Raw genomic sequence first — 27,990 nt, forward strand, 5'->3', positions numbered from 1 at the left:
GCGACCACAAAATACCAACAAATCAGACAAAGGAGAGCGGGGCGCAATCAGAGTCCAGGGCCGGCTTGTTACCGGGAGACCACAATAGTAAATAATCCGGCTTTCTCAGGGCTTCTACTTTCTCCTGGAATATTATTCTGTTAAATGTAACTTTTCTTGACCTTCTACTTATTATCTTGTATGTAACTTTTACACAATGTTTTAATATGTAACTTTTTTGTTTTATCCTTCAACATATTTTTTTATTGGTTTTTTTGGTTTCTTCTTTTTAAAATTTAACATTTTTTTTTTTTCTTTCAAATAACCCAGGTCTTTAAACTATTTTACAATCTTTAGGAAAGTGTATTGTTGTTTAACTTATTTAACTCTTTTACATATCTTTTATGTAACTTTTACATAATATTTTTATATGTAACTTTTTTTTATATTTTTATTTTTTTCAAATAATCCAGGTCTGTAAACTGTTTTACAATCTTTAGGAAAGTCTATTCCTGTAATAATATTCTGTTAAATGTGACTTTAAATATATTTTGTGTAACTTTTAAACTTTTTACATAGTATTTTTATGTAACATTTTTAAAATGTAACAATTTTTTTTCAAATAACCCAGGTCTGTAAACTGTTTTACAGTCTTTAGAAAAGTCTAATATACCTATTATGTAACTTTTAAGATTTTACATTAAATATTTTTATATATAACTTATTTATTTTTATTTTTTTTTTCAAATAATCCAGGTCTGTAAACTATTTTACAATCTTTAGGAAATTGTATTCCTGCAATAATAATCTGTTTAAATGTATTTTTTTTTAACACTTTACATATCTTTTATGTAACTTTTACATAATATTTGTATATGTAACTTTTTACTTTATTTATTTTTGTTTTTCTTTTACATAACCCAGGTCTGTAAACTGTAACTTTTTTTTTTTTTTTTAACCCTTTACATATCTTTTATGTAACTTTTAAACATTTACATAAAATTTTTAAAGGTAACTTATTTTAACATTTAACATTTTTTTTTTTTTTTTTTTTTTCTTTCAAATAATCCAGGTCTGTAAACTATTTTACAATATTTAGGAAAGTGTATTCCTGTGATATTATTCTGTTAAATGTAAAAAAAAATTTTTTTTAACCCTTTACATATTATATTTTATGTACCTTTTAGGCAGGGTTCACATATATTCGGCCGCGGTTTCCAGCCTGGGTTCGAATTTTTGCCTGAACTCCACACCTACACCTGACCCAATAAAATGCACAGGACTCTTTACGAATTTGCACCGCGGCTGCCCCAGATGTGTGTGAACCTGCTCCATTGAGAGCCTGTCACACTCGTATGTCATGCGAATTGGATGCGGCAAAAGCATATGTGAACCTACCCTAAACTTTTACATAATTATTTTTATATGCAACTTTTTTTTTTTATTATTAAACCATGTCTGTAAACTATTTTACAAGCTTTAGGAAAGTGTATTTTCTTTTTTAAATAATAAAAAAAATTATATATATATATATATATATATATATATATATATATATATATATATATATATATATATATATATATATATATATATATATATATATATATATATATATATATATATAAAAACACTTTGCTAAAAATTGTACAATACTTTTTAGACTTGGGTTTATTAAAAACAATAATTGATAAAATGACACACAAAATAACATAATATATATATTATATATTATATTTATATTATATTTTGTGTGTCATTTTATCAATTATTGTTTTTAATAAACCCAAGTCTGAAAAATATTGTACAATTTTTAACAAAGTGTTTTATTTTTATATATATATATATATATATCTCGAGATAGAGATATATATATTATATTTTGTGTGTAATTTTATCAATTATTGTTTTAATAAACCCAAGTCTGAAAAGTATTGTACAATTTTTAGCAAAGTGTTTTATTTTTATTTATTTTTATTTTTTTTCATTTTAAGAAAAATATTTTAAGTAATTTTTTTTTTTTTCCACTTTTAGCAATTTTTTTAGCAAACCGAAGTCTGTAAACTATATTACAATCTTTAGGAAAGTGTATGTTTTCCTTTTATAACTATAGAATAGAATATTTTTATATTCACTTTTTAATGCTTGTTTAATGCTTTTTTTTCCCCCTTAAACCAAAGTCTGTAAAATATTTTACACTTTTTAGATAAGTGTACGTTTTACATTTTTTTTTTTTTTAAATGTTTTTATATTTAACTTTTTTCTGATTAATTTAACATATTATTTTTTTTTTTTTTTTTTAACTGAACCCAAGTCTGTATATTATTTTACAATTTTTAGAAAATTAATAACTGAACCCAAGTCTGTATATTATTTTACAATTTTTAGAAAATTAAATATTTATTTTATATTTTAGCAACAAAAAGGAAAACATTTTTTTCCGTGCCCTTTCAAAAAATGTCAGTGAAGTCTCGAGAACAGTCATGGAAGCCGGAAGCCACTCCAGAAAAAGGAATAAGTAGCTATTTTCATCAGCTGCTCAACAAGCGGATGGTCCTGAATTCGAGAGATGATGCGGTGAGTGAGATAAAATAGCGCGTATGTAGGTATGATAAATAACAGAGCTATGAACTGTTATTAGGCCCAAAAATGACCAGCGTCCCGGGTTCCTATATTTTTAACTAAAACAAAAAAAATTTTTTTGCCTTATTGTGTTTTGTGTGCATTCATTTTATTTATTTATTTAAATATTTTTTTTTGTATTTACATTTTTTATGTATTTCTTTTTTCATGAAAATATGCGTTTGATATGCATAGGTTTGTGTGCAATATATACACCCTAATCTCCCCGTGTGGCAGAGATTCCCCCTGCTGATTATTGCACCAAAGTTCCGCCAATGGGGCTCCTAAAAAAAATAAAAAAAAATAAAAAAAAAATTGGAAAACCTAATAAAAAAAAAAATTACATTGAAAAAAATGTAATACAAAATTAAAATAATAAAAAAACTACTAAGACCTTCTATGTTTTAATACATTTATTACATATATTGTGTTTGTGTACATTAATTTTATTTTTTTAATTTACATTTTTTTTAATATTTGCATTTTTTAATGTATTTTTTTCATGAAAATATGCATAGGTGTGTACAGTGGGTACACCCTAATCTCCCCGTGCTGCGGAGATTCCCCCTGCTGATTATCCTACCAAAGTCCCGCCAACGGGGCTCCTAAAAAAATAAATAAAAAAAATAAAAAAAAATTAATAAAATAAAATTGGAAAAAAATAATACAAAATTAAAATAATGAAAAACTACTAACATTGTCCATGTTTTAATACATGTATTACATATATTGTGTTTGTGTGCATTCATTTTATTTATTTAATTATTTTTTATTTTGTATTTATATTTTTTTTCATGAAAATATGCGTTTGCTATGCATAGGTATGTGCAGTGGGTACACCCTAATCTCCCCATGCGACAGAGATTATCCCAGCTGATATTGCATCGAAGCCCCCCCCCCAATGGGGCTCCTAAAAAAAAAAAAAAAAAAAAAAAAAAAAAATTGTAAAACAACAAAAAAATTAAATTGGAAAAGAATAATACAAAATTAAAATAATAAAAATAAAAAACTACTAACACTGTTCAAGTTTTTAATACATTTAAAAAATGTTTTACATTTATTTATAAGAGCGTGTATACATACATACATACATACATACATACATGCATGCATACATACACGTTCACGCATGTGTGTGTGTGAGCTTTGGGGTGCACACACCTATGGTGGTGTAATAAAATTGCAATGTCCATCATTTTATTCTACAGGGCATACACTTTCAGGAACATTTTTTATTTATTTTTTGAGCCCACCCCCCCTTAAAAAAAAAAAAAAAAAAAATATTATACATTTTCCTGAAAGTGTATGCCCTTTAGAATAAAATGGTTGCCATTGCAATTTTAGGTAATTTTCTAGCAAAATGCATATTTTAATGTGTATGAAAAAAAAAAAAAATTAAATAAAAAAAAAAAAGAAAATTGCCCCAGGCATCAAAAGGGGTTATAATGTTGCTTTACTTTTACTTTTATTTTAGAAATCAATTCTTCACCGCCTAATTTTTGTGTCTACAATCTCCCCGGATCTGGCAGATAAGCGCGCCCTCGGAGGTGACGTATGGACTTCATCCGTCTGTTCCTATAACACACACTGACCACAGGGGGGCAATAGTTATGTCATGGGGGGGGGGGGGGGGGCAAATGTCTGCAGGCCCATGATTTCTAAAATGATGATTTCTTAGTTTTGATTGCATTGATTCCAGCAAAATTGATTTCACTGCAAAAAGTGGAAACTCTCGATTTTGATGTATCGGATGTTCTTTGGGAAGAGTATTTTGGGTAATTTTTTAATTTTTCATTCACAGTGTTTCACTCAAAATTCTAAAATTTGTCTAATTTGGATTAAATCGGGACTCGTACGCTATATTACCAAAAGTATTGGGACACCTGCTTTTACACGCACATGAACTTTAATGGCATCCCAGTCTTAGTCCGTAGGGTTCAATATTGAGTTGGCTCCGCCCTTTGCCGCTATAACAGCTTCAACTCTTCTGGGAAGACCGTCCACAAGGTTTAGGAGATGTGTCTATGGGAATGTTTGACCGTTCTTCCAGAAGCGCATTTGTGAGGTCAGGCACTGATGTTGGATGAGAAGGCCTGGAGGGGAGGCCATGAGCTTTGGTGGAAGCAACATTTTGAGAACCACCGAACTGGAAAAATAATTGCACGCTCAGGAAAAAAAAAAGGAGGGGCGCTGGCAGAGTCGAGAATTGGCTAAACCAGGGAGCAGAAAATATATTATTTTACAGGTCGTTGATGTAACGCCTTGAGAAAAGACATTGCTAAGGGATAGGCATGCTGGTGACATCATTTAACTAATATGGCCACATATGAAGGAGAGGGCTAGAAAAGGGGATGGGGGAATCGCCAACCCCAGGGACTTTTGGGGTATCAAATCACAAAATTAACAATTGAAATAGATAAAAGGTATAATTTTATTTACACTTTACAAAACAAGTAACACAACTTTATTGTTACATTCATAAAAATAATCTTGTGCGGTACAACGTGGGAAAACATTTCAGAATTACCCAACTTTGTCCATAAAGGGAAAGAAAGAAAGCTGCGATTTTCAACATGTTTCGCTCAATTTGAGCTTCTTCAGGAAATTTAAGCAGCCAATAATTGACACTAAAATAACAAAGGTATGCGATAAGTAAATATTTGATTAGTTAATGCAATCAGATAAAAATAAGCATATAGAAAATACAATTCAAGAATAAATTGGTCTCATTGAAAGGGCAATGTAATTATTGGTGAAAAAGCACATAAATTCAATTACATTTACGAATTGAGTATATTACAAGTATATGATAATAAGATCTCACCAAAATCGCCAGGACTCCCCGTATCGATTACTATATTCATATGATGTGATTTAAAAATCAATTGAATTTGAATATAATATGGCCACATGACCAAATTTGGTTAATGCCATTATCCAAATATGGTCATATAGCCATATTACGCTAATGATATCACCAGCATCATGACCATATTTGGTCAATTACGTTCTCCCAATATGGCCATGTGGCCATATTAGACCAATAATATCGCTGCCATTCCATCCCTTTGTTCTGCTGTTAGTTGGGTGACCCCTATCAAAGTTCTGTGAATGGGATTCTCAAATTTGTGGGTAATGAGGGACGCTGGTAGAGCCAAGAACTGGCTGCACCTGGGAGCAGAATATTTATTATTTTACAGGTCGTCGACGTAACGTCTTGAGAAAAGGCATTACAAAGGGATGGGGATGCTGGTGACATCATTCAACTAATATGAGCATATTTGGTTGATGACCCTCATCAAAGTTTTCTCGTGGTGTCCCATGATTCATAGTTGCCCCTCCTATCAATATTAGATGTATATGTTTTTTATTTCCTGTGTCTTCTTCTTGTAGAATTCTGGGAGCAGCAGTTCCAGCAGTATAATCAGGGGGAGACGGTAACGGGCATCTTGCTTCTCTACCCGTCCTGTACCATCCATGTTCTTGAGGTAAGCAGAGATCCGCTCTCGAGTCTCCCCAAGGAACCCACTTTAGTGTCTTGCCATTTCCTTCCTCACACAGCTTGGCAAAGAAGGTTAAAACCGATGGAGTAAATAGTGGCCCTAAAAGTAATTGCCCAAAAAATATAAACATCAGCCAGTGGATAAATAAATGAATGATTCAAAAAGAAATAAAAATCCTCAAAAATCAAATGTTCAATAATGTGGTTGTCAACAAAGGATCCTACTTGACAAACTCTTCCACCACACCACGTGCAGATTGTGCCACCGCTCCCCTATAGGTGTCAACTCGCCGGATATTATTGCCTCACACTCTCGTGTTTGGCAAATATGCGTCAACTCCCTTTAAAAGTTAAATTTGTTGGTAGTGGTGGTGATGGTACTAGTGATGGTAGTGGTGGTGGTAATGGTGGTAGTGTCGGTGGTAGTGATGGTGGTAGTGTCAGTGGTGGTGGTAGTGTCAGGGGTGGTGATGGTGGTGGTGATGGTAGTAGTGTCATTAGTGGTGGTAGTGTCGGTGGTGGTGATGGTGGTAGTGTCGGGGGTGGTAGTGTCAGTGGTGGTGATGATGGTAGTAGTGTCAGTGGTGGTGGTGGTAGTGTCGGTGGTGGTGGTGATGGTAGTAGTGTCGGTGGTGGTGATGGTAGTAGTGTCGGTGGCTGTAGTGTCGGTGGTGGTGGTGATAGTAGTGTCAGTGGTGGTGGTGATGGTAGTAGTGTCAGTGGTGGTGGTGATAGTGTCGGTGGTGGTGGTAGTAGTGTCGGTGGTGGTGATGGTAGTAGTGTCGGTGGTGGTGATGGTAGTAGTGTCGGTGGTGGTGATGGTAGTAGTGTCGGTGGTGGTGATGGTAGTAGTGTCGGTGGTGGTGGTGGTGGTGATGGTAGTAGTGTCAGTGGTGGTGGTGATGGTAGTAGTGTCAGTGGTGGTGATGGTAGTAGTGTCAGTGGTGGTGATGGTGGTAGTGTCAGTGGTGATGGTAGTGGTGGTGGTGATTGTAGTAGTGTCGGTGGTGGTGGTGATGGTAGTAGTGTCAGTGGTGATGATGGTAGTAGTGTCGGTGGTGGTGGTGATGGTAGTAGTGTCGGTGGTGGTGGTGATGGTAGTAGTGTAGGTGGTGGTGGTGATGGTAGTAGTGTCGGTGGTGGTGGTGATGGTAGTAGTGTCAGTGGTGGTGGTGGTGATGGTAGTAGTGTCGGTGGTGGTGATGGTAGTAGTGTCAGTGGTGGTGATGGTAGTAGTGTCGGTGGTGGTGGTGATGGTAGTAGTGTCAGTGGTGATGATGGTAGTAGTGTCGGTGGTGGTGGTGATGGTAGTAGTGTCAGTGGTGATGATGGTAGTAGTGTCGGTGGTGGTGGTGATGGTAGTAGTGTCAGTGGTGGTGGTGGTGGTAGTGTCAGTGGTGGTGATGGTAGTAGTGTCGGTGATGGTAGTAGTGTCAGTGGTGGTGGTGGTGGTGGTGATGGTAGTAGTGTCAGTGGTGGTGATGGTGGTAGTGGTGGTAGTGTCAGTGGTGGTGATGGTAGTAGTGTCGGTGATGGTAGTAGTGTCGGTGATGGTAGTAGTGTCGGTGATGGTAGTAGTGTCGGTGATGGTAGTAGTGTCGGTGATGGTAGTAGTGTCAGTGGTGGTGGTGGTGGTGATGGTGGTAGTGGTGGTGGTGGTAGTAGTGTCAGTGGTGGTGGTGGTGGTGGTGATGGTAGTAGTGTCAGTGGTGGTGATGGTGGTAGTGGTGGTGGTGGTAGTGTCAGTGGTGGTGATGGTAGTAGTGTCGGTGATGGTAGTAGTGTCAGTGGTGGTGATGGTAGTAGTGTCGGTGATGGTAGTAGTGTCGGTGATGGTAGTAGTGTCGGTGATGGTAGTAGTGTCGGTGATGGTAGTAGTGTCAGTGGTGGTAGTAGTGTCAGTGGTGGTGATGGTAGTAGTGTCGGTGATGGTAGTAGTGTCAGTGGTGGTGGTGGTGGTGGTGATGGTAGTAGTGTCAGTGGTGGTGATGGTGGTAGTGGTGGTGGTGATGGTGGTAGTGGTGGTGGTGGTAGTGTCAGTGGTGGTGATGGTAGTAGTGTCGGTGATGGTAGTAGTGTCAGTGGTGGTGGTGATGGTAGTAGTGTCAGTGGTGGTGGTGATGGTGGTGGTGGTGGTAGTGTCAGTGGTGGTGATGGTAGTAGTGGTGGTAGTGTCGGTGATGGTAGTAGTGTCAGTGGTGGTGATGGTGGTAGTGGTGGTGGTAGTAGTGTCAGTGGTGGTGATGGTAGTAGTGGTGGTAGTGTCGGTGATGGTACACAAGTTGTAAGGTTTTTGGTTTACATTTTAAAAGCTAGAAAATATTCACCCTGTAAGAATAACTATCAGTGTGGTGCCAAGTCAGACCTTGTCCAATGATGAGGCTGTAGGGTATAACCCAATGCATATCATTGGTCTCATTGGTCAATAAGTAATCCTGTATAACAGTTTGCGTTGTCCTTTTGTCTCATGTCTTTCAGTCGGGTGGAGATGTCTTGTATTGTGTGCTGAGGGATCTGAGGAAGATGAAGAAACAAGGAGAAAGGTGGGTGAGGTTCCATCTTTATGCTTTGCCAAAAACAGCCACCAAAAAAGAACGACCATTGCGTTACACGCTATCAGGCTCTTTCATTAGTGAATAGATGCCAATAGCAACCTTAAATTAAAAGCTTTTAATAAACTGCCCCCCAATTTCTTTTAGCCCCCCCCCCCCGATGCATTAAAAAATTATTTTATTTAAAGGCCATATTTCAGAGCCAACGTCTGAGCATATGGCAGTAATTGTGCCTCACAAAGGATTGTGTATGTTCCCCACAATTCATTTTCATAATATGTGCCAAATCCTATATAATATGTTATGATATTATTATAAAATATGTCATAATAATAATTATAATACTACACTGAGCAAAATGTATAAACGCAACACTTTTGTGTTTGCCCCTATTTATCACGAGCGCAAAGATCGACGACTTTCTCTATGTACACAAAAGGCCGATTTCTCACAACAGTCTAAATCTGTGTTGGTGAGCACTTCTCCTTTGCCGAGGTAATCCTCACAATTCTGTATACTTTATAATAATATATTAGGTCGTTTTATCTCAATTCAACCTTTTTATTGTAGCTCAGAAATGAATTTTTTTTTTTTTTAGGGCGCGTGTTCAAAATGATAAAAATCTGTTTATTAAACTGTAAAATGAATCCTGGTACTATTTAATATTCCCTATAGACTCTGGATATGTATAGTGTTTGAAGTTTTTTTTCTTTAAATTAATATTCTCTAAAACAACATTGGAGTGCTTGTTTCAGAAAACTCATCTTAAAACAATAAAAAAAAAATAAAAAAAAATTGGGGTGATAATTTGCTTTTTTTGCTAGCCAGAAGCTATTTGATTGGATGTTGTGGTTTCAGGTCCTGTTCACAGAACATCAGCTTTTATAAACATCTTCATTACATGTTGATGAAGGGTTGGCCATGCTGAATGTTTGTTTTTTTCTGGGCAGTCGGAGGGGTTCTATTTTCTGTTGTTTATATTTTCTGGGCAGTCGGAAGGGTTCTATTTTCCGGGAGCGGTCGGAAGGGTTCTATTTTTTGGGCGGTCGGAAGGGTTCTATTTTCTGTTGTTTCTATTTTCTGGGCAGTTGGAAGGGTTCTATTTTCTGGGCAGTCGGAAGGGTTCTGTTTTCTGGGAGCGGTCGGAAGGGTTCTATTTTCCGGGAGCGGTCGGAAGGGTTCTATTTTCTGGGCAGTCGGAAGGGTTCTATCTTCTGGGCAGTCGGAAGGGTTCTATCTTCTGGGCAGTCGGAAGTGTTCTGTTTTCCGAGAGCAGTCGGAAGGGTTCTATTTTCCGGGAGCGGTCGGAAGGGTTCTATTTTCCGGGAGCGGTCGGAAGGGTTCTATTTTTTGGGTGGTCGGAAGGGTTCTATTTACTGTTGTTTCTATTTTCTGGGCAGTCGGAAGGGTTCTGTTTTCCGGGAGCAGTCGGAAGGGTTCTATTTTTTGGACGGTCGGAAGGGTTCTATTTTCTGTTGTTTCTATTTTCTGGGCAGTCGGAAGGGTTCTATTTTCTGGGCGGTCGGAAGGGTTCTATTTTCTGGGCAGGTGGAAGGGTTCTATTTTCTGGGCAGGTGGAAGGGTTCTATTTTCCGGGAGCGGTCGGAAGGGTTCTATTTTTTGGGCGGTCGGAAGGGTGTATTTTCTGTTGTTTCTATTTTCTGGGCAGTTGGAAGGGTTCTATTTTCCAGGAGCGGTCGGAAGGGTTATATTTTTTGGGCGGTCGGAAGGGTTCTATTTTCTGTTTCTATTTTCTGGGCAGTCGGAAGGGTTCTATCTTCTGGGCAGTCGGAAGGGTTCTATCCTCTGGGCAGTCGGAAGGGCGGCTCTGTTTTCTGGGCAGTCGGAAGGGTTCTATTTTCCGGGAGCGGTCGGAAGGGTTCTATTTTCTGGGCAGTCGGAAGGGTTCTATTTTCTGTTGTTTCTATTTTCTGGGCAGTTGGAAGGGTTCTATTTTCCGGGAGCGGTCGGAAGGGTTCTATTTTCCGGGAGCGGTCGGAAGGGTTCTATTTTCCAGGAGCGGTCGGAAGGGTTATATTTTTTGGGCGGTCGGAAGGGTTCTATTTTATGTTTCTATCTTCTGGGCAGTCGGAAGGGTTCTATCTTCTGGGCAGTCGGAAGGGTTCTATTTTCTGGGCAGGTGGAAGGGTTCTATTTTCCGGGAGCGGTCGGAAGGGTTCTATTTTCCGGGAGCGGTCGGAAGGGTTCTATTTTTTGGGCGGTCGGAAGGGTTCTATTTTTTGGGCGGTCGGAAGGGTTCTATTTTCTGTTGTTTCTATTTTCTGGGCAGTTGGAAGGGTTCTATTTTCCGGGAGCAGTCGGAAGGGTTCTATTTTCCAGGAGCGGTCGGAAGGGTTATATTTTTTGGGCGGTCGGAAGGGTTCTATTTTCTGTTTCTATTTTCTGGGCAGTCGGAAGGGTTCTATCTTCTGGGCAGTCGGAAGGGCTCTGTTTTCTGGGCAGTCGGAAGGGTTCTATTTTCTGGGCAGTCGGAAGGGTTCTATTTTCTGGGCAGTCGGAAGGGTTCTATTTTCTGTTGTTTCTATTTTCTGGGCAGTTGGAAGGGTTCTATTTTCCGGGAGCGGTCGGAAGGGTTCTATTTTCCAGGAGCGGTCGGAAGGGTTATATTTTTTGGGCGGTCGGAAGGGTTCTATTTTCTGTTTCTATTTTCTGGGCAGTCGGAAGGGTTCTATCTTCTGGGCAGTCGGAAGGGTTCTATCTTCTGGGCAGTCGGAAGGGTTCTATTTTCTGGGCAGTCGGAAGGGTTCTATTTTCTGGGCAGTCGGAAGGGTTCTATTTTCTGGGCAGTCGGAAGGGTTCTATTTTCTGGGCAGTCGGAAGGGTTCTATTTTCTGGGCAGTCGGAAGGGTTCTATTTTCTGGGCAGTCGGAAGGGTTCTATTTTCTGGGCAGGTGGAAGGGTTCTATTTTCTGGGCAGGTGGAAGGGTTCTATTTTCCGGGAGCGGTCGGAAGGGTTCTATTTTTTGGGCGGTCGGAAGGGTTCTATTTTCTGTTGTTTCTATTTTCTGGGCAGTTGGAAGGGTTCTGTTTTCCGGGAGCGGTCGGAAGGGTTCTATTTTCCAGGAGCGGTCGGAAGGGTTATATTTTTTGGGCGGTCGGAAGGGTTCTATTTTCTGTTTCTATTTTCTGGGCAGTCGGAAGGGTTCTATCTTCTGGGCAGTCGGAAGGGCTCTGTTTTCTGGTCAGTCGGAAGGGTTCTATTTTCTGGGCAGTCGGAAGGGTTCTATTTTCTGGGCAGTCGGAAGGGTTCTATTTTCTGTTGTTTCTATTTTCTGGGCAGTTGGAAGGGTTCTATTTTCCGGGAGCGGTCGGAAGGGTTCTATTTTCCAGGAGCGGTCGGAAGGGTTATATTTTTTGGGCGGTCGGAAGGGTTCTATTTTCTGTTTCTATTTTCTGGGCAGTCGGAAGGGTTCTATCTTCTGGGCAGTCGGAAGGGTTCTATCTTCTGGGCAGTCGGAAGGGTTCTATTTTCTGGGCAGTCGGAAGGGTTCTGTTTTCTGGGCAGTCGGAAGGGTTCTATTTTCTGGGCAGTCGGAAGGGTTCTATTTTCTGGGCAGTCGGAAGGGTTCTATTTTCTGGGCAGTCGGAAGGGTTCTATTTTCTGGGCAGTCGGAAGGGTTCTATTTTCTGGGCAGTCGGAAGGGTTCTATTTTCTGGGCAGTCGGAAGGGTTCTATTTTCTGGGCAGTCGGAAGGGTTCTATTTTCTGGGCAGGTGGAAGGGTTCTATTTTCTGGGCAGGTGGAAGGGTTCTATTTTCTGGGCAGTCGGAAGGGTTCTATTTTCTGGGCAGGTGGAAGGGTTCTATTTTCTGGGCAGGTGGAAGGGTTCTATTTTCCGGGAGCGGTCGGAAGGGTTCTATTTTTTGGGCGGTCGGAAGGGTTCTATTTTCTGTTGTTTCTATTTTCTGGGCAGTTGGAAGGGTTCTGTTTTCCGGGAGCGGTCGGAAGGGTTCTATTTTCCAGGAGCGGTCGGAAGGGTTATATTTTTTGGGCGGTCGGAAGGGTTCTATTTTCTGTTTCTATTTTCTGGGCAGTCGGAAGGGTTCTATTTTCTGGGCAGTCGGAAGGGTTCTATTTTCTGGGCAGTCGGAAGGGTTCTATCTTCTGGGCAGTCGGAAGGGTTCTATTTTCTGGGCGGTCGGAAGGGTTCTATTTTCTGGGCAGTCGGAAGGGTTCTGTTTTCTGGGCAGTCGGAAGGGTTCTGTTTTCTGGGCAGTCGGAAGGGTTCTGTTTTCTGGGCAGTCGGAAGGGTTCTGTTTTCTGGGCAGTCGGAAGGGTTCTGTTTTCTGGGCAGTCGGAAGGGTTCTGTTTTCTGGGCAGTCGGAAGGGTTCTGTTTTCTGGGCAGTCGGAAGGGTTCTGTTTTCTGGGCAGTCGGAAGGGTTCTGTTTTCTGGGCAGTCGGAAGGGTTCTGTTTTCTGGGCAGTCGGAAGGGTTCTGTTTTCTGGGCAGTCGGAAGGGTTCTGTTTTCTGGGCAGTCGGAAGGGTTCTGTTTTCTGGGCAGTCGGAAGGGTTCTGTTTTCTGGGCAGTCGGAAGGGTTCTGTTTTCTGGGCAGTCGGAAGGGTTCTGTTTTCTGGGCAGTCGGAAGGGTTCTATTTTCTGGGCAGTCGGAAGGGTTCTGTTTTCTGGGCAGTCGGAAGGGTTCTGTTTTCTGGGCAGTCGGAAGGGCTCTGTTTTCTGGGCAGTCGGAAGGGTTCCGTTTTCTGGGCAGTCGGAAGGGTTCCGTTTTCTGGGCAGTCGGAAGGGTTCCGTTTTCTGGGCAGTCGGAAGGGTTCTGTTTTCTGGGCAGTCGGAAGGGTTCTGTTTTCTGGGCAGTCGGAAGGGTTCTGTTTTCTGGGCAGTCGGAAGGGTTCTGTTTTCTGGGCAGTCGGAAGGGTTCTGTTTTCTGGGCAGTCGGAAGGGTTCTGTTTTCTGGGCAGTCGGAAGGGTTCTGTTTTCTGGGCAGTCGGAAGGGTTCTGTTTTCTGGGCAGTCGGAAGGGTTCTATTTTCCGGGAGCGGTCAGAAGGGTTCTATTTTCTGGGCAGTTGGAAGGGCTCTGTTTTCTGGGCAGTCGGAAGGGTTCTGTTTTCTGGGCAGTCGGAAGGGTTCTGTTTTCTGGGCAGTCGGAAGGGCTCTGTTTTCTGGGCAGTCGGAAGGGCTCTGTTTTCTGGGCAGTCAGAAGGGCTCTGTTTTCTGGGCAGTCGGAAGGGTTCTGTTTTCTGGGCAGTCGGAAGGGTTCTATTTTCTGGGCAGTCGGAAGGGTTCTATTTTATGGGCAGTCGGAAGGGTTCGCCTTGCTCATTTCACATTGGATGTGGCCTTCAATTGAAATGAAGGCCGTTTCAAAACTTCTAATATTGGTTCCAGTGAAAATGTGTGTGTCCTACTTTGCAGGGCGCTAGTGCCGAACGCCAAGATTTTGGTTTTGTCCCATAACATCCCCAACCGACTGTTCAGCCAGTGGAGCTACAAAGTGCTGGATGTTCCTGGTCAATACTTGGGGGATAAGTACAGTGAGGATGCCACAGATGGGATTATCACCGAGTGCCTGACCAAGATACTCAAGATCGGAAAGCAGTTGACCAAATACCCCAAGGTAAGTGAAGGGGAGGGGCTATTGATAATGGATAGAGGGGGAAGGCTCAATGTTGATTGGTGGGTTAGTAGACTCATTGGATTCGTAACTTGGAAATATCTTTTCATGTTGTGTCCATGACTTTATCAATCAAGTCTGCAGGCAGAGGCGTAGCTATAGGGGGTCGCAATTGCAACCCGTCCCCATGCTGTAGGGGGCCCATGTTATATTGGTCTACACATGAGAAGGGCAGCATATAGAAGAGCAAATCCTCTTTATTTTCCTCTTGGCTCCTGCAGTGAGGAGATTGGTTCTTCTATATGCCCCTCCTACTCAGCCTGGCGCTAGGACTGTAACTCCGGCAGCCCTGATTCGCAATGTTGACACGGGACGAGTTGTAGGTAGGACCGAAGTTCTGCCTCCCAGCTCCGGCATCGCCCAGACTCTGGCTCCCTTCTTGCCTGCAGGCTTCTCCTGCTGCTGGCTAAGGTAAGGGAAATGCTCCCATTTGGCTGATTGTGAACGTAACGAATACGAATTTATCCCAATTTTTAAACTATCCGGAATAACGAATGCCGCATCTAAACTAATGGAACGTAATGAATAATAATAAATAATAATAATAATAAAAATATATTATTATTATTTATTCTATTCCATTTCCATTTGTTTAGATATTTTGGATAATTAATAACTGGATAAATTCGTATTCGTTACGTTCACTAACAGCCAAATTTGAAAGGAATTTCCAATACCTATGATTTAATAGTTCTGTAGAATTTTTGGATTTTCTTTCTTCTTTTCGGGTTTTTGAATTTACAAAATTACGATTTTTCTTTTTCATTCATGAATTACGATCGTAACGAATGACCCAAAAAAATTAAAAAATAAAAACGAACTAAACAAAAACAAACACATTTTTTGGCAGAGCACATGTCTATATATATATATATATATATATATATATATATATATATATATATATATATATATATATATATATATATATATATATATATATATATATATATATATATATAATATATATATTTTATATTTTTTATATATATATATTTTATATTTTTTATATATATATATTTTATATATATTTTATATTTATATATATATATATATATATATATATATATATATATATTATATATATATATATATAGAAAAATGTGTAAACTGTGCTTGGATGTGAATAAACAAAAAACTATAAATTAAAAATTATACTGAACATAAATAATAGGCAGCAGCTCTAAGTGGGATACAAGCACAAAAATACAAAGAAAGATAAGAAGAGCTGCGCCAATAGCACTAAATAATAAAAATAACCTCCAAGCACCACTGGCTGATGATATATCCATTGGAGCTCCAAAGACTGGGATTTGGCTATTTATCTACATTGGGGGTTATCTGGATGCAGGAGCCTTGATTGATGCTCTAACCTCTCTGCTTCGAATTAAATACCATTAAGGCTGTAATTGTTCATTCATCTGGTAAGCGCATCACTTATCTGGTGACGGGCACAGAATCTCGCAGTGTGTGTGTGATCACGGTGGTGATATGCTGATCGCTTGGAATATTGGATCATCTTAATGGACTTTAATTTATAACAATTTCTATGTTTATTTTTATGTATGGTTCCTATTTTTCATACATTATTTAAATTGATGCATATATCTTTTTGTGAACACTACACGCATGTTTAGTGACCACTTTTGGCAATAGACATCTATGCCATATGTTCTCTGCATAGGTATATGTATATAGTTATTTTTATTATATATATATATATATATATATATATATATATATATATATATATATATATATATATATATACACAGTGGTGTGAAAAAGTGTTTGCCCCCTTCCTCATTTCCTGTTCCTTTGCATGTTTGTCACACTTAAGTGTTTCGGAACATCAAACCAATTTAAACAATAGTCAAGGACAACACAAGTAAACACAAAATGCAATTTGTAAATGAAGGTGTTTATTATTAAAGGTGAAAAAAAATCCAAACCATCATGGCCCTGTGTGAAAAAGTGATTGCCCCCTAAACCTAATAACTGGTTGGGCCACCCTTAGCAGCAACAACTGCAACCAAGCGTTTGCGATAACCCGCAATGAGGCTTTTACAGCGTCCTGGAGGAATTTTGGCCCACTCATCTTTGCAGAATTGTCCTAATTCAGTTACATTAGAGGGTTTTCGAGCATGAACGGCCTTTTTAAGGTCATACCACAACATCTCAATAGGATTCAGGTCAGGACTTTGGCTAGGCCACTCCAAAGTCTTCATTTTGTTTTTCTTCAGCCATTTGGTGGTGGACTTGCTGGTGTGTTTAGGATCATTGTCCTGCTGCAGAACCCAAGTTGGTTTCAGCTTGAGTACACGAACAGATGGTCGGACATTCTCCTTCAGGATCTCTTGGTAGACAGCAGAATTCATAGTTCCTTTTATCACGGCAAGTCTTCCAGGTCCTGAAGCAGCAAAACAGCCCCAGACCATCACACTACCACCACCATATTTTACTGTTGGTATAATGTTCTTTTTATGAAATGCAGTGTTCCTTCTATGCCAGATATACTTGGACACACACCTTCCAAAGAGTTCCACTTTTGTCTCATCGGTCCACAGAATGTTGTCCCAAAAGTCTTGGGGATCATCAAGATGTGTTGTGGAGAAATTGAGACGAGCTTTGATGTTCTTTTTGCTCAGCAGTGGTTTTCTCCTTGGAACTCTGCCATGCAGGCCATTTTTGCCCAGTCTTTTCCTGATGGTGGAGGCATGAACGCTGACCTTAACTGAGGCAAGTGAGGCCTGCAGTTCCTTGGACGTTGTTGTGGGGTCTTTTGTGACCTCTTGGATGAGTCGTCGCTGCGCTCTTGGGGTAATTTTGGGCGGCCGGCCACTCCTGGGAAGGTTCACCACTGTTCCATGTCTTCGCCATTTGTGGATAATGGCTCTCACTGTGGTTCGCTGGATTCCCAAAGCTTTGGAAATGGCTTTATAACCCTTTCCAGACTGATAGATCTCAATTACTTTCTTTCTCAATTGTTCCTGAATTTCTTTGGGTCTCGGCATGATGTGTAGCTTTTAAGGATCTTCTGGTGGACCTTACTGTGTCAAGCAGCTCCTATTTAAGTGATGCCTTGATTGTCAACAGGTGTGGCAATAATCAGGCCTGGGTGTGGCTAGAGAAATTGAACTCAGGTGTGGACAACCACAGTTATAGTATGTTTTAACAAGGGGGGCAATCACTTTTTCACACAGGGCCATGATGGTTTGGATTTTTTTTCACCTTTAGGCCGGGTTCACACCGCTGCGATGCGGGAACGCCGCAAATCCGCGGCGTTTTCCCGCATCGCATTACTCCCGCCGGCAGTTCACACTGCCCTATGCGGACGGCTGGGAGTGTCAATGATATGTTAATGACACCCCCAGATCCGTCCGCATATCGCAGTGCGATCTGCCGACTCGCACAGGAATCGGATCGCATGGTGTGAACCCCCATGCGATCCGATTCTGTTGCGGACCAAAAAAAGGGTCCTGTGCGAGTTTGCTGCGGGAGCGATGCGAATTCAGCCATACTATCTGTATGGCTGTACTCGCATCGCTACGGAGATCGGATGTGATTTGCGGTGCGAATCACATCCGGATCTCCCCCCCGCAGCAGTGTGAACCCAGCCTTAATAATAAACACCTTCATTTACAAATTGCATTTTGTGTTTACTTGTGTTGTCCTTGACTATTGTTTAAGTTGGTTTGATGTTCCGAAACACTTAAGTGTGACAAACATGCAAAGGAACAGGAAATGAGGAAGGGGGCAAACACTTTTTCACACCACTGTATATATGTGTATATATATATATATATATATATATATATATATATATATATAATCTATTTTATAGATATATATATATTTTTATATATAAAACGAACGAAACGAAAACAAACACATTTTTTGGCAGAGCACATGTCTACTGGTTTTGACACAGAAGGCTCAAAAGGCTACAACCCGAGTTCAGTACTACTAAGTAGGAAGTAAAGCTTGCACGCGTAATAAATTAAATATGAGCACCCCCAGGCACATTTTTTTATATATATATATATATATATATATATATATATATATATATATATATATATATATATATATATATATATATATATATAAATAAAATGTGCCTGGGGTTCTCCTACTTAATGTGTGTGTGTGTGTATATATATATATATATATATATATATATATATATATATATATATATATATAGATATATAAAATTATATATATAATATATATATAGATATATATATATATATATATTTTTTTTTATTTATATATTGTATATATATATATATATATATATATATATATATATATATATATATATATATATATATATATATATATATATATATATATATATATATATATATATATATATATATATATAATTATTTGTTCAACTGCAGAGTCACTCATTTTAAAATAATGTCTCCACAGCCCCCAATTAAAGGGATCGGATTGGGATGCATAGACACCTAGTACAGAACATACATTTCTGAGTGCAAAGAGATTATATAGACATAAATAAATGTCCCTCCCAAAGGGTCAAAATTATATTATTTTATATATACACACACATTTAATTATTCTAATAATTATACTACAGGAGTTATATAGCACCAACAGTTTGCGCAATTTTATAATAAATATGTATATATTTTTTTCTCCCTTTTTTTTAAAATTTTAATTCATTCATTTTCAAGCAGGCTGAAAATTGAAGAAAACTCTAATAAAAAAAAAAAAAAAAAAAAAAGTTTATATATATAATATATTCGCCAACTGTGGAGTCACAAATTTTTTTAATGTCTGCTAAAGGTCTAAAGCCTAACCTGAGCACCGTTTGAGACGAAAAATTGGTTTGCAGCCGTTTTTGGTTTTGCTTTATATCGTTGGGTTCCACAATTTGACATGCTAATCTCATTTCCTTTTTGGCTTTGCAACCAGAATATTTACGGAACTTTGACTCTCGATTTGTGTCATTACCCTCCAGGGCTCCAAAACCATTCCCAATTCTTTGTTTGAGAAATTGCCTGAGCTAACCATCCCCCAGACCTCCATCCTGCACCTCCTGCACAGTAGAGAGCTCCTCACACCAGACCAGTTCCTGCAGGCCTATGACAGCCCCCTGCATGTCACCTTGGATTCAGGTAAGTCCAGAAGCTTACAAATTTTGCATTGTTATTCTAAAAGCAGTCAAGTGAGTTTGTGGAATAATCCAAGAGGTACAGAAAAAAAAAAAAAAAAACTGTAGTGTCAGGACCAAATGTTGGAAGATGATGAAGCATTTATACACAGTTTGCTAGATTCAATTATCAATGAACACAGTGAGTGTTCAGTACCGAGCGCTTACAGTGTTCATTCAGAAAACAAAGGGACCAGTAAATTGCATATTTACCGGCACCTTTCCTGCTCTCCATCCTGAAGGAATTTCCTGCAGCAGCCGGCGGGAGAGAAGAGCAGGGGAAGCAGGCAGCGCTGCGAGTGGGTAGGGGAACCAAGGGGAGTGCAGGCAGCAAAAGGAAGTGGAACCTGGACAAAAGGGGGCAGAGGCAGCAGATACTGGAACCAATCTCCTCTATTTTCCTCCTGCAGCCACTGAATGTCGTTGGGAGGGAGAGGAGGAGAAACGGGCTTTCAGCAGCTGCAGGAGGAAAATACAGGTATTGGTTCCGGTAAATTCCGCCGCTGCCGCTCCTGTCTTAGTGTAAAACCTAACATGACAGGGAAGCCACATGGGCCCTCTGGAGCATGGGTGAGGTCACCATTGTGACCCCTCAGGTTCTGCAAGTGCCGCCACCCCCCCCTTTATTGTGGGGCCCTGAGGCGGATACTTAAGCAGCCTTATGCTGGCGGCGGTCCTCAATAGAATAAGGGGAAAAATTATTGCGTTTTAGCATGTCATTTTGGGGTATAGAATAAAATGTGGGATAAAACAATTTTTTTTGTTTGTCTTTTTTTTTTTTCCCTAATCATAGCCCCCGATGAAGCCTGCTGCAGTTTCTAAAGCGCGTCGGCTTGTAGTTTTTAAGAAGAAATAAACTCTTCAAGTCTCATAGATTTAGGACCAGTGCTTGTAGGGGGGGGGGGGGGGTGGGGTTTCTGTACCTCTTGGATGTCACACAAAGAGACCTATTTATGCCCATGATCTGCTAACCAAAGCCTACCAAAGTACATTTCAGCACTGTTGGTTGGAAGATCGGTCTACATTTGGAGTACATCAAATGCAGATGTGAAGTCCAAATGTTGTTTGTATGGGAATAATGGTAGGGTTAGAACCTTTTTTTTCTGAACCCGTTTATCTGGTTAAAGGACATGTGTTTGGGAGTGTAAACCAGACCTCCGTGTAGGCTCACAAGATCCAAGAGGAAGGTAGGGTAAAAAAAAAGTCTACAGCCTTCCTTCTTCCAACATAACCCTTGTCCCCATTCCATACTTGACCGTAATGTCATTGTGTCATCAACTAACCATAGACTGACCTATAGGTTTAATCTTCTCCGTTAACCACTAATTCTAACTTCTACCAGTTGTCCACGGAGATGGAAAACAAAAAAAAACTAGGTTGGCACCCGTCATAAATGAGGTGCTGAGGTTTAAAGTAGGACTAAACCATCTCAATAATGTTGGGGTTGCCACCTTTTCTTCAAGGCAAACCTGAACACTTCAGTGGTGCACGGCCCACTTTGGTTTTTCCAAGCTGGAACGCTGTGGACTTTGGTGTAAAGGGGAACTCTGATGTAAGAGGGTTTCTGCTAGCCAAAGCCCCCACATACATCCGCGTTCTCAGCCTTTGCCCAAATCAGGGTTTCCAAAGCCCCCACATACAGCAGCGTTCTCAGCCTTCCTCCAAATCAGGGTTTCCAAAGCCCGCCTTACATCAGTGTCCACAGAGCACCCCTTACATCTGAGTCGCCTTTACCTTGGTGTACTCGCTCTGAGGCAGGAGAGAGAAGGGAGGGAGGGAGGGAGGGGAGCTTCAGCCAGGCAGTGGATGGGGAGCTCACTCACCCAAGCATGGAGGCTCAGGCATCAGTACCTTTCACCCACGATGTATCTGCCAGCTGTTGGACTTCAAATTTCCCGTCCACACATTTCTTTTGAGGCGCAGCATGCCAGGGATTGGCGTGTGGGTGGGAGGAGGAGCACATCGAGCCCTCTGTGCTCTCTTCCCCCCATTTTTGGGCAGGGGGGAACTGTGCTGGCTCTGGGCAGTGTGAGAGAGGGTGTTACAGACACTCAGCTTAGACAACCGCAGCCAGCCCCCCCCCCCCCGGACGGTTGTCAGCCCTGGTGATTAGGGCATGCCCAGGCACACCCGGCCCCTGCGCACGCCTATGCACTCGGCGGTTGTGTTGCTTGGGGAGCCTCCAACTTTCATGCTATCGGAAACCCAGACACAAAACGCAAAACCCAGACTATCCGGGTGAATCCTGGACAGGTGGCATCCCTACCATGTGTGCTAATGTATCTTTATAATAAAAAATACTTACTGCATGTATTTATTTACCTAATGAGCTGATTTTATGCGCAGTATTGCTGTCTTCCACACAATCTGCTCAATCGTCATAGCCGAACTTCCGGTCTGAGGCTTCACCAATGCATGCAGAGCAAGGCCATGTGTACTAGCAGCCTGGCTTTATTCAGTATGTATGTATGTATGTATGTATGATATTTCTGGTAACTTCTACAAATGGCAGTAGCAGAGGACAAGCATAAATGTGAGCCACTGTGTGGGCAGGGCAGACAACCTGCCCTAGAAGGTTTTACATGTCGGTGTTTGCTGCATCAGTATATTTTATTGTAGTCCCATGTAGCGATGGGAAGGATTGGGGAAAAAAAATGGAAAAATTGCAAAAAAATTTTTTTTTTCAAGGTGGATTTTTGGGGAAAATGTTCTTTTAGAATAAAAAATAAACATGAAGACCTTAGTGAAAGTTTTATGAGATTTATGTAAAGTCTTAAATGATTTAAAGTTCTCGCAGCTGAAGAGAAGCAAAGCCTGGAACACAATTCAAGTAACACTGTACTTCTCAGTGAGGTTCTCAAACAGCGATATGCATTTCTGCCACTAGGGGGCACTGCAGGGATCTCCAAACTACGGCCCTCCAGCTGTCGCGGAACTACACATCCCATGAGACATTGTAAAACTCTGACATTCACAGACATGATTAGACATGATTAGGCATGATGGGAATTGTAGTTCCTGAACAACTGGATGGCCAAAGGTTGGAGACCCCTGCAGTAGATGATAGTTTCTGTCCTCTCTTAATTGACAGATAAAAGGGTACATCTGCCTGACAAATTTGTTTATCATTATAATCTTTAAATGATTCTGATAATGTAGGGCCAAATGACACCACATCCCAAATAGTGGAAGGCAAATAATGGAAAATTAAGGAAATTTAAAGGTGCCAAGAACCACTATAACACATAAAAAAAAAAAAAAAAAAAGATATATATATATATATATATATATGTCATTTTATTTCAAATCAAGTAAAATAGAATATTATACGAACCATCACATAAGATACACTTATGCACAGCAGCTTCTGCTCTACGTGTTTCATCATATAGGCTTCCTCAGGCAACTCAAGAATGCTGATTCTATAAATGGAAATACAAACAGTGGACAATAAGTGGGCAATAATCATAAAGTGACATATAACAATCAAGAGGTACATAATCTATACATTTCAATAAATCATCCACCATATAATATGTAGTAATCAAATTGAGGAGATCGGCCTACCAGAATGCTCAAAGACACACCATTGCTAGTTCAGCTAGCCACTCAATTCCCAAAAGTGGACCAGATACAATGGGGCAATCGTGTGACCAGAGGGGAAATATAAAATTGAGTTCCTAAAAAAATAATATCATTATTTGTATGGATTAAACCTAGAGATGGTTTAAAACATAATCCCCCCACGTGAGGAAAATAGTAGCCGTTACCTTGACATGTATTGGGGGAGAAGTGAGTCGACTCTGAGATCCCAGGTGGAAGTTAGACAGAGTAACTACTCAAATAATCCTGATGGATATAGGGTCAGTCAGCCTGGGAAGAGAGAGGGGAACCTCCTCCCCCATAGCATGCACCACAGGTCACCACCACGGTTAGGGTGTGTCCACACTGCAAACAATATATATCGGTCAGAATAAGGGGATCATACAGCATGTCCACAGGGTCCCCCATCCCATCGGGGTCCACTGTATATAATATATTTCTCCTATGGTCACACGATTGCCCCATTGTATCTGGTCTACCTTTGGGAATTCAGCGGCTAGCTGAACTAGCAATTGTCTGTCTTTTAGCATTCTGGTAGGCCGACCTCCTCAATTGGATTACTGCATATTATATGGTGGATGATTTATTGAAATGTATATATTATGTACCTCTTGATTGTTATATGTCACATGGTGATTATTGTCCACTTATGGACGGTTTGTTTTTCCATTTAGAGAATCGGCATTCATGCAATATTCTTGGGTCTCCTGAGGAAGTCTATAGGGCGAAACATGTAGAGCGGAAGCTGCTGTAATTGCTGAGCATAAGTGTATCTTATGCGATTTTTTTTTTTTTTATAATATTCTATTTTACTTGATTTGTAATAAAATTACTTTTTATACTACTTATATATAATGGGGTTTATTTACTAAAACTGCAGAGTACAATATCTGGTGCAAAACTCTTCCAGGTTTTATTGCCAAGGCTTAATTGAACAAGCTGAAGTTAGAAGCTGACTGGCTACCTAGCACAGCTTCACCAGATCATGAGTGCTCCAGTTTTAGTAAATACCCCATAATGTGTACTAGTAGTTCTTGGCACCTTTAAAGTCCCTTAATTATCAATTGTTTACCATTTTAATGTTCTCCACCATCACATTGACAGTATAATGTTTCCCTATAGTCTGGTTAGTAAATAGTTTTTTTTTTTTTTTTTCCTCCTCTCCGTAAAATGGTTGTCATGGTTATGCAATAGAGTTTGTCTGCTTACCTGTCTCCATGTGTTCATTTCTAGAGACCAGCCGAGCCTCACCTGACTGCTTTTATAGTCCATCCTCTAGCATGGCTCCACCCTAGCTCCTATCAGAGAACTCTATATTAACCTGTGCACTGCTAGCCAATCCTGCTGATCAACCTTTGTGTGTTAGCTTCTGTTACCTGCCGTGTGCTCTTCTACTGTTTTCCGTTACCGACTTTGGCGTGTCCTGACTATCCCTGTTTGCCTGTGATCCTGACCTTTTGGCGTGTCCCCGACTATTCTTGTCTGCTCGTGGCCCCGACCTTGGCTTTGTCCTTCACCATCCCTATCCTCCTGTTGCCTACTGTGGGTGTGAGCTGGGGGACCCTGGGGGTCGCGACCTGGAGCCAGTTGCAGCCAAGTCCATCCTCACCACTCTGGTGAACACCTGCTGGCTCTTAGACTCCGCGCCCCAGGGAATCTTGCACTCTAACCCCGGTGGGATCCATCTTGGTGTTCTGGCGGCCCTGCCTTCCTATCACCTTGACCCCTGCCTGCAGCAGTCAGCCGTAGGGTCCACAACCTTGCGGTGCACTCCTAAGCCCTACGGTGTGCATCTGTCACCTGGGCTCTAGGTGACTTGACAATGGTGAGACCAATATCTATAGTTTGAACACATTTCCACAGCACAATTTCTGCTGAGCGCAAATCTGCAATTTGCAAATATTGGGAGAAAAAAAATGTTCTTTTCCAAATGCTACAAAGGACAACAAAACACACCCTGGCATGCCAGTGCCAGAGGTGCCCTAAATGCACAAAAAAAAAAATGTAATGGAATGAAATGAGGAGGACCAGAATGAAAGTGGGAGGAGCTTTTTCCCTCCAGAGTTCTCATCTCTCAAAAGCTGTACTTTTATTTCAAGCCTGATATTTTTTTATATACACTCTATTTCACATTCCCAGTGTAACAAAATTACTTTCAGTTTCATGTTACAGTATATACTCGAGTATAGGTCGATCCGAATATAAGCCGAGGCCCCTAATTTACCACCAAAAAACTGGGAAAACTTATTGACTCGTGTATAAGCCGAGGGTGAGACATGCAGCAGCTACTGTTACAGCTTAAAAGAGGGTCAACAATGCCCATATGCAGCTGCATACCTCCCTGTGTCCATGCCTGTGTCCCGTCCCTCCCTGTGTCCCGTCCATCCCTGTGTCCCGTCCATCCCTGTGTCCCGTCCATCCCTGTGTCCATCGCAGCCTACCTGTCTCTTTGCCTTCTGCAGCCTCTGTATGCCATGCCGCACCTCTCCTCCTCGTCTGACAGACGGCGGCCATTCCACTGTTCAAAAGCCGCGCCTCTCTGTCTGTGATAGGCGGAACACTCAATTTCCCAGCAGTCAGTGTTCCGCCTATCACGGACATCCTCTCATCCTCGTCCGTAGTATGAGAATGAGCGGATGTTCGTGATAGGCGGAACACTGACTGCTGGGAAATTGAGTGTTCCGCCTATCACAGACAGAGAGGCGCGGCTTTTGAACAGAGGAATGGTCGCCGTCTGCCTACCTGATCTGCGTGACTCGAGTATAAGCCGAGGGGGGCACTTTCAGCCTAAAAAAAAGGGGCTGAAAATCTCGGCTTATACTCGAGTATATACGGTATTTTATTTTTTTCAAAAATGTAATTGTTTCTGGAAAAAAAAAAAAAAACATGGCTTCAAAATTTCTTAAAATTTTACAACTGTCAAAAAGTCCTGTGGAGGGCAAGAAGATCAAACCAGCCAATCGTGAAAGAAATCAACCCTCAATGTTTACTGGAAGGACCGATCCTGAAGCTGAAACTCAATTACTTTGGCCACCTAATGTGAAGAGAGGACTTATTGGAAAAGGCCTTAATGTTGGGAAACGTGGAAGGAAAAAAAGGAGAAGAGGACAACAGAAAACAAGATGGGTGGATAGTATCATCAGAACAATGAACATGAAGTCTAAACTCCGGGAGGCATTGGAGGACAGTTTTACAACTGTCAAATTAGTCAAGTCCTTGATCTTTGAAGGCATCCTTGAACTTTGTACTCCAGGATTTCTACATATCTCATGTCTCATATTTGTGGACACGAGCAGGTAATGCAAATTATTTTGGCTTTTGCGATTTGGGTTTAGTAACACTTCAGATGACAGATGGCCAGATTGGGAGTTTGGCACTGACGGTTAGCTTACATCTGGTGAAGCCTAAGGTCATTACTGTTTGGCCCATGTGTTGGACAGAGGTCCAAAACGTGATCATCGAAAACCATGGTAGTTTCTGTGTGTAGAACTCTTTAGAAAAATAATAGGGGGAATAAGTGACTCTATAATAATGTATTTTTTATTTTTATTTTTTCTGTATTAACAGATCGTGTTTGGCCTACACCGGTACACTTAACGCCACTGAAAACAAGACCTCCTCAATGAAGAAGACCTCTTTTTGATGTGACCCTGTGTTACCAGCAGTTAAAGATTTTAAAATGGTAACATTTGCTGAAAAACGTTACATAGCACCTCCATTTTTAATGTTATGCTAGAAGTTTCTCATACGAAAATTTGTACATAAATTCTCAGCACATGTGATGACTTGACCAATGTCTTTTTCAAAGTACTTCAAAATGTAATTTAAATTCAAAATTTGTTTCAGGAAAAGTCCATTCATTCCAAAATTGAGCGTTCGCTTGGAATGAAGGCACTTTCCTGAACAAAAAACACATTCATTGTTAGATTTGTTGGTTTGAGAAAAAAACATTTCCATCCCATTTTCGTCAAATTTTCTCATCACTGTTGTTAACCACTAGAGATCCGCGCTATAGCCAAATGACGGCTACAGCACGGACCTCCTTTGCCGGGACTACGTCTATTGACGTCGCCCCGTGTCACGGATCCGAGCAAGGGGTCGATCGCGATCCCTTACCACGTGATCAGCTGTCAGCCAATGACAGCTGATCATGTGATACAACGGAGCCGGTTACCGTCTATTATTCCTCCTCGCGCTGACAGCGCAAGGAGAAAAAAAAAAGAGCCGATCACCGGCAGCCGTGATCGGGACATCAGTCCCGATCACGGCCAGCCCTGCCACTGCCCACCTGCCCCCTGCCAGTGCCACCTCATTAATAAATAAGTACCCCCCCTGTCAGTGCCACCCATCAGTGCCTATAGTGCCATCCATCAGTGCCTACAATCTGCCTCAACAACGGTGCTGCACCCCAGTGCCACATATCCGTGCCCATCAGTGTCATCTACCAGTGCCCATCAGTCCCATCTATCAGTGGTACCTATCAGTGCCCCTTAGTGCCACCCATCCGTGCCACCTTATCTGTGCCTATTAGTGCTGCCTTAACTATGCCTATCAGTGCCCACCAGTGCAGCCTATCAGTGCCGCCTAATCAGCGCACTTCAATGAAGGAGAAAAATGACCTGTTTGCAAAATTTTATAACAAACTATTAAACATGATTTTTTATTTTTTTTTTGCATCTTTTTTTGTTTAGCAAAAAATAAAACTCCGAGCTGTAATTAAATACCACCAAAAGAAAGCTCTATTTGTGGGAAAAAAATGTCATTTGGGTACAGTGTTGTATGACCGCGTAATTGTCATTCAAAGTGCATCAGCGCTGAAAGCTGAAAATTGGTCTGTGCAGGAGGGGGGTTTTAAGTGCCCAGTAAGCAAGTGGTTAAAAACAAAAAACATTGA

General features: G+C 40.7%; 1 protein-coding gene across 2 annotated transcripts; it reads left to right on the forward strand.

The window, feature by feature from the left end:
- On the forward strand, nt 1-27,764 carry LOC143935027 (testis-expressed protein 47-like). Of its 2 annotated transcripts, none has more exons than XM_077458608.1 (8): nt 1-146; nt 2,396-2,556; nt 4,076-4,148; nt 5,995-6,089; nt 8,582-8,646; nt 14,050-14,251; nt 19,302-19,458; nt 26,664-27,764. In XM_077458608.1, the coding sequence occupies exons 2-8, from the start codon at nt 2,437-2,439 to the stop codon at nt 26,720-26,722; spliced, it is 771 nt and encodes a 256-aa protein (XP_077314734.1). In that variant the 5' UTR covers nt 1-146; nt 2,396-2,436; the 3' UTR covers nt 26,723-27,764. The 2 variants fall into 2 exon arrangements, with proteins under 2 accessions (XP_077314734.1, XP_077314733.1); XM_077458607.1 differs by having other exon boundaries at nt 19-178.
- Nucleotides 27,765-27,990: the final 226 nt, after the last annotated feature.

The sequence above is a fragment of the Lithobates pipiens genome, unplaced genomic scaffold, assembly GCF_037356315.1.
Source record: "Lithobates pipiens isolate NorthernLeopardFrog02 unplaced genomic scaffold, aLitPip1_a1.2 Scaffold_28, whole genome shotgun sequence".
Taxonomy (NCBI): Eukaryota; Metazoa; Chordata; class Amphibia; order Anura; family Ranidae; genus Lithobates; species Lithobates pipiens.